This window comes from Lycium barbarum, chromosome 4 (assembly GCF_019175385.1).
Source record: "Lycium barbarum isolate Lr01 chromosome 4, ASM1917538v2, whole genome shotgun sequence".
NCBI classification, from domain to species: domain Eukaryota; kingdom Viridiplantae; phylum Streptophyta; class Magnoliopsida; order Solanales; family Solanaceae; genus Lycium; species Lycium barbarum.
The window spans coordinates 19,011,190-19,018,209 of record NC_083340.1 but is presented as its reverse complement, the minus strand read 5'-3'; the positions used below and the strand labels follow the sequence as shown (position 1 = coordinate 19,018,209).

Here is a 7,020-nt window from a genome sequence, read left to right as displayed (position 1 = left end):
ATTTGAAGGTCAAAAATTAAAGATCACCCCAAATGAAGGACAATCTACGCAAAAATATGGAAATATTAATAGGCAAACTTACTCAAATGACTATCTTATTGTAGTTTCCTACCATTTGTAGCTATCCTTTTAAATATTACCATTTGTAGCTATATTTTGGCAAAATAGTGTATGTTTTCGCGTGTATTTGTTGCCAACAAATACATGAGAACAAGGTAAAAAAAAAAAAAAAAAACAAGTTCCTTGATTTTAGCCTTTAACGGTAGAGCTATTAAATTAGATATTAATATATATATTTTTTTGATGTATTTTAGTGTTTTTTTTTTTTTTTGCTTTGACGTATTTCAGTGATTTTTTTTAATGTATTTTATTGATTTTTTTGTTTTTTGTTTTTGATGTATTTCAGTGGCTTTTTTTGATGTATTTCAAACACATTGTGTACATTCCAATTACATATGAAGCTAAATATATTCAAATTTTCGTGTATTTAAATGAATTTCAACAAATACATTCAGATGCAAGACAAAAAAATTCAAATACATGACAAATACATTCAAAAACAGTGTATTTGTGAGATGTAGATTTTTGAACGTATTTATATTTGGTTTTAACAAATACACACGGTCAGATCTGAAACATTACCACCAGCAAAAACCCTAATCTCTCCACCACCACCAAAATCCTAACCTGAGACACCACCACCACCAAAAACCCAAATTTGAGACACCACCACCACCGAAAAAGCCTAATCTTTTCACCACCAACAAAACCCTAATCTCTCCACCTCCACGTCATCTTCTCCGCCGCCATCTCAAAATCAGTCCATCGCCGCCACCACCAATAATACACACGGCCATATCTGTGCCATCGCCTCACGAGAGAGAGAGAGAGAGAGAGAGGTGAGCACAGAGGGAGAGGGATAAAAGAGAGAGGGGCGGCGCGGCCACGGTGGTGGTGGTTGAGAGAAGGAGAGAGAGATTTTTTAGGGTTTTGAGAAATGAAAAAACTGAAATGGGTAGTGATTGGAAAAAAGAAAGATATATGTGTTTGGGTATGTATTTTTTGATATAGCTATCATTTGTAATTTAGAAAAGTTAATTAGCTACTAAATATAATTAAATAAAAGAATAGTTAATATTAATAATTAGGTACTAAACGAAGTTACAATGAGTAAAAATTCCATATTAATAACATCCGAATCTTCGTAACTCTTGGGCCCAGATTTTAAGTTATCTTACGGCCCAAAGATTAAAACTTTGTCCACAGGTCGCGAGCCCATGTGTAGTTTGCTCTTTCTTTCTTAATTTCCCTTTTCGGGTCATTCCCACAAATGCCCCTATTTCAGGCTGGTTTCAATTTTTACCCTTCAAGTTTGTAGTCTTTAAGTTTTGCCCTTTAACACTTTTGGCACGGCATAACTTAAATTTCGCTCTGCAAAATTTATGTTTAGCTTCGGCATATGTATCATAGCATCCACAAAAATTATGCCGGAAAAGACAAAATTTTCAATACTCAACATAATATGTAAAAAATACAACTTATGCTGCATAAGTTAATTGCTACAGAACTTGTGCCGAGTGGGACAAAAGTTCAGTTTCTGGAGATAAAAATGTTACAAAATTTATGTTGTGCGAAGCAGGTCTGAATATTTTCATTAACTAAGCAGCAGGACAAAAATTAAATACCAATGCATTTGAAGGAAATCCATGAAAAACTTCTTCCCTATCTTCTTTTTTCTTTGGGCGAGTTACATATTGGGCTGGTCAGCCAAAAATAATTACATCCAATAGTCAAATATATATAAATTATGAATATTACACATTGGTTGGCTATTATTTTAGGTGGCAAGCATGTAATATATCTTTTTTAGTCACCTGAGATTTTTTATGTAACGAGACAATTTAAATTGCTATGGGAACCTTAATTTTCCTAGAAGTAGCTAGGTTACAAAAAAGATCTTGGAAATTTCATTCTTATGGTACTTTTTAGGTAAAAAATTACAGCTCATAATCAGTGGTAATTAAGTAAATTAAGAACAGTCCCTTACTTGTATTTGAAGAAAGTTTAAATTCATTAATTTTAAAAGTTACATAATGGCAATAACACGGCGGCTGGACATGTTATCACATTGTATATTGGTATGAGGTGAGTGGGAGATGAGAAGCATAACTACTATTATTGTACGTTTACATCGAGTGATTGATCCAACATTGGCTGAAAAAATTGATGATAACATATAAATGTACTTTTAATTCTTGTACATCACAAGGTTAAGATAATTATTTAACCTTCCTAGCATTGGTCAGCTAGTTGGCTCCTAACCTAGTCATGTACTTTTTTTTTTTTTTTAATAAAGCCTCTCCACTCCTGGAGCCTGGCTTCCATTTTATTCATCTCCTTAAAAAGTTACAACATTCAGGGGATTTGAGGTCACCTTGCACTTACTTGATGGAAAACAGTTCCATGTATAGCCTTGTAGGATTTCATTTACGCTTCCAAAAGAATCTAGCTACTATGAGAGGGTGGAACCTCACCATTCTAACTGAGTTGTTCAAGGCACATCAAACAGGAAATTCCTATACATTGATCTATACATGTAGAAAGAGTTTTTAACAATGGAATTCCTAAAAGATGGTATTTGCATTTTGTCAACTTTCAGCTCTCCTCTTGTTTCTCTTGGTAGTTCTTGAAAGTTGTTCATCCATATGGTGTGTCTATGGCTCAGTCCCCAGTTGGCAAGGCTGTCCGCAAGCTTGTTGCATTCTCTGTAAATGTGATGAATTGTTTTGTCTTGAATAGATTCTAGGTTGTGTTGAATCAGTTCCACCATGTCCATCAAACTCCATGGGGGTTTAGACTTGCCAGTGATCCACTCAACCAGAAGCTTAGAATCACTTTCTATTTCCAGTTTACCTCATTCATTATTCATAAACCATTCTATTCCGGTGTTCAACGCCATTGCCTCAGCCATATTGTTAGCAGTATTACCAAGAGGCATAGCATAGGCGATAACAATATTGCCCCTTTGATCCCGTATTAATCAACCCCCTCCACTGGGACCTAGGTTCCCTTTTGAGCATCCATCTGAGTTCAGCTTTAGGGTCCCAAGTCCAGGGAAATTCCATTTTACAGCAGTTGTTTTAAAGAGAGGTTTTGCTTGTTCTGTGATTTCCATGAAATTACTCCAGTGCATGAAGGGATTGATTGTGTTGAATTGCTTGTGGACCAATAGCACCATCTGTTGATAAGTGTTGCTTATTACTCTAGCCTTGGACATCTTGATATCTTCAAATCTGCTTTTGCACCTTTCTTTCCAGATCTGCCATAAGATGATGCTAGGTATGATTTGTAGGACCATTTGCTGGACAGGATTCTTTTCCTTCGTTAGCCACCATGACAGCAGCCTATGCTTGATGCTTCCCCCTCCTTCTTTGATGCCAAAAATCTGATGGAAATGCTTTCATACATCTTTGCTGATCATGCTATCATGGAAGAGGTGTTCCTGGGTCTCCTGATGACCAAACCTGCAGCAAGAACATTTTGATGTTAGTTGTATTCTAAGTCTGTTGAGATTGTCATCAACAGCAGTTCTGTTCCTGAGCAATCCCCAGATGAAAAAGGAGATTTTGAATGGCATTTTTTATGCCACATCTTTTTGTTGACCAGAGAGGTAAGATTAGCCTCTCTCATAGCATTCCATGCGGATTTACAGGTGAACTTCCTATCGCAGGTTGGAGTCCATATAGGGAGATCACTATTATCTAAGGAATGGATTTTAATATTCTGAATGTTGTTCACCATCTCAAGAGGGAAAACTTTTAAAAGCTTATTCATGTCCCACTCCTTGTGGTGGATATAGTGGTGTAAGGGGCTGTTGATGGAGGTATTAGTGTTAAGCCGAGCAAGTTTTCCAGTCCCCATCCAGTTATCCCACCAGATGTTAGAATTGCCTTTATTGATCTTCCAATGGATTAGATGATCCACTTTGTCTCTAATCTTCATGAGTCTTCTCCATGTGTGTGAATGAGTATAGTTCCACTTTCTAGCCATCGGGTGAATTCTCATAGAATATTTGGCCTTCATAAACTTGGTCCATAAGGACTCGGCTGTTCTGAAAGTCCACCATAGCTTAGCAGAGAAGGATTCTGTAATTTCTTGCAGAGATCTTACACCAATGCCCCCCTCATCTGTAGGCAGACAAAAATTAGACCAGGTAGACCAATGATATTTATACTTACTTCACACTGTCCCCAACAAAAGTTAGCAAAGATACATTCAATTTGTTTAAAAATAGTTTTTGGAGGCATGCATAATGAAAGTAAATGGACCGGAATAGCACTAAGTACATGCTTAATGAGAATAATTTTACCACCATTTGACAGTGTTTTACACTGCCAAGAATCCAGTTTTTGGAGAATTTTGGTTGCCATGAAACTAAAATATTGAATGTTTTTCCTTCCCACAAAAATTAGGCAGCCTAAGTAAGTAATGGGGAAATTGGCTCTTCGGAAATTTAGGATGCCAGCCACAATATTCACTCTATTAGTAGAAATAGAGTCATCCATCAGAAAACAACACTTTCCCCCATTGATCATTTGCCCAAAGTTCTCTTGGTAATCTTTTAGGCACTTCATGATTTTCATGAGGGTGTAGGTTTTCCAGAGGAAAAATAATGATGTCATCAGCGTATGAGAGATGATTTATAGGAGGGTCGTTGGTAGGCATATTGAAGCCATTGAATTTTTTATCCACATACAGCTTATTGAGCAACCTTGGTAGCACTTCAGAAGCAATAATGAAGAGACTAGGCGAGATTGGGTCACCTTGCTTAACCCCTCTCTGAGATTTGAAGAAACCATTTCTTTTACCATTAATGCAAATAGTATACCAGGTGATACACTCAAATTACACCTATTAATGGCGTAAAGCGGACGTTGTCAAATATAGTAACCCAAACAAGGTTGGGGTCGAATCCCACAGGGAATATGGAGAGAAAAGGGTACTAATTGTATGCGATACTAGTCTTTAAAGGCTTTAATCCTATTCTGAATAGTTTGAAAAGAGATTTGGTTTGTATTCACTATTTTGAAGTATTTGGAATTTGTTTGGATTGGGAAAACCAAAGTTGTGTCCCCACGATGATTAGATGTTATGCTATGGGTGTCAATATGATATATTTCTAATAGGTCGGGGTTTTGTGTGCACTTAATCTCTAATGCACTTTCTAATATTTTCCAATAGTTAGAAAGTATTTCTTTTCATGATTTTTCCAAATGCAGAAAAGTTGTAAATAAGATTGATTAACTATGCCAAGTAGAACTCATCTTATCCCTAAGCGAGTTCATTAAACGAGGGTTAGCGCCCCGAGTCCTTGTTATATTATTTCAAATCACGCCCTGGTTCATCTTTCCAAATAAACTAGGGTTTGTGCATGAACAAGTGTTTGCAACCACTAATGAACAATGAATGCGAGAAATAATAAAACACATCACAACCCATTATATATATATATATATATATATATATATATATATATATATATATATATACAATGTTAGACACCCATTACATAGCACCCATCATTTGGGTCCACAACTCTGATTAAATAAACTACTCACACATTATGGTGTCAAAAGTAGTAAGCAATAAATGAGACATAAAGCTTAGAAAGTGTGATAAAGATGATGAAAAATGGAATCTTGTTGTCTTCACTAAGCTCCAAAAGGGGAGTATTCAATGCTCACCCACCAATGGAACTTTGTTCACGTGGTTAAAATTAAAATTGGCTGCCAAAAAAACCTAAAATGTTCTTTAAATAGGCTCCAAAAAACGCACAGCAACGACTGACAAAATTTTCCCCGATAGCAAGATCGACGGAACGTCGATCGTTCGATGATTCGTCGATTTCTCCGTCCTTTGTACCTTCACCAATGTGTTCCATTCGACAGTACCGTCGACCAGTTCGACGCTCCATCAAGTATTCCGTCTTTCTCTCTTCTTGTTGACAGATCCTAATTGACGACACAAACGACAAAGCGTTGATCAGTTCGATGCTTCGTCGATGTCTCCGTCCTTTGTTGTCTTCAACTTTGTCATCACTGGAAAATCGAGCTTATCGACGCTTCGAAGGACGGTCCGTCGGCTGATCAACGGAACGTCGATTCTTCATTTCTGGCTAATTTTTCCTTTGTGCTTTGCTTTTTGCTTTTGGGCCATTATTTTTCTAAAACACAACAAAACATATTAACGAGAACCCGACTTACTTGAAAACAACCAAAATTCATAGTAAAAAGGCATCGAATGTGCCACAAATCCGCGGCACATCAACACCCCCAACTTAGGATCTTTGCTTGTCCTCAAGCAAGTCAGACAAAACAACCACAAAATAAAACTACAACTTTGCTAAAAATAAAGTAAAAGTGACTACAATGGTGCTTGCTCATCGCTACCGGCATGTGCATTTTTCAAATCAACTCCCTCTTTCCTCATTCCCAAACAGGGTTCTTTCAAAAAAAAAAAAAAACTTATTAGAATTGACCATGACGCTTCAATCAATGACATCACATTATTAGAAGCATTTATGCGTGCGAGTATTCACCATTATGCCCTCACTTAGATTAGAAAATGTCCCACACACAATTTTACAATAAGAATCGGGACAAGGATGGATGAGAATAGAAAGCACTCGCGCTCACAAAGAAGTTCATGATTTACAAGTGCAGATACCATATGCTTGCCTTTAATTTCAATGCCTAACACTTTCGGATGGTTTAGTTGTGATCACTATAGGACTTGTTCTTGGGTTGTAATGTAGGCTCGGGGACAGGTAGGATACTCATTTGGGAATTAGTGATTCATCCTCCTCGACACTACAGATTTTGACCTTTCTTCTCATGCCCAATCTATTCATTCTTCAACTCATGACTAAGATGTGATTTTACTCTTACTAGAATTTACAATCTTTTTATGAGACAATATTATTATTATTATTATTATTATTATTATTATAAAACTATATAT

The 7,020-nt window shown here is 36.5% G+C and overlaps 1 protein-coding gene across 1 annotated transcript; it reads right to left on the bottom strand.

Annotated features, from left to right (window-relative positions):
• Positions 1-2,551: 2,551 nt before the first annotated feature.
• LOC132637234 (uncharacterized) lies at positions 2,552-4,871 on the bottom strand. The gene is made up of 5 exons (XM_060354353.1): positions 4,757-4,871; positions 3,584-4,187; positions 3,467-3,524; positions 3,046-3,319; positions 2,552-2,898 (listed from the first exon to the last, which is right to left on the bottom strand). The coding sequence occupies exons 1-5, from the start codon at positions 4,869-4,871 to the stop codon at positions 2,552-2,554; spliced, it is 1,398 nt and encodes a 465-aa protein (XP_060210336.1).
• Between the last annotated feature and the right edge of the window lie 2,149 nt (positions 4,872-7,020).

Coding starts and splice junctions, on each gene's coding strand:
- LOC132637234 (XM_060354353.1), bottom strand. CDS start 4,871: ATGGTAAAAGAAATGGTTTCTTCAAATCTCAGAGAGGGGTTAAGCAAG. Junction 3,525..3,583: donor TGCTCAGGAACAGAACTGCT/GTTGATGACAAT, acceptor TTCTTGCTGCAG/GTTTGGTCATCAGGAGACCC. Junction 2,899..3,045: donor CCTAGGTCCCAGTGGAGGGG/GTTGATTAATAC, acceptor AACTGGAAATAG/AAAGTGATTCTAAGCTTCTG.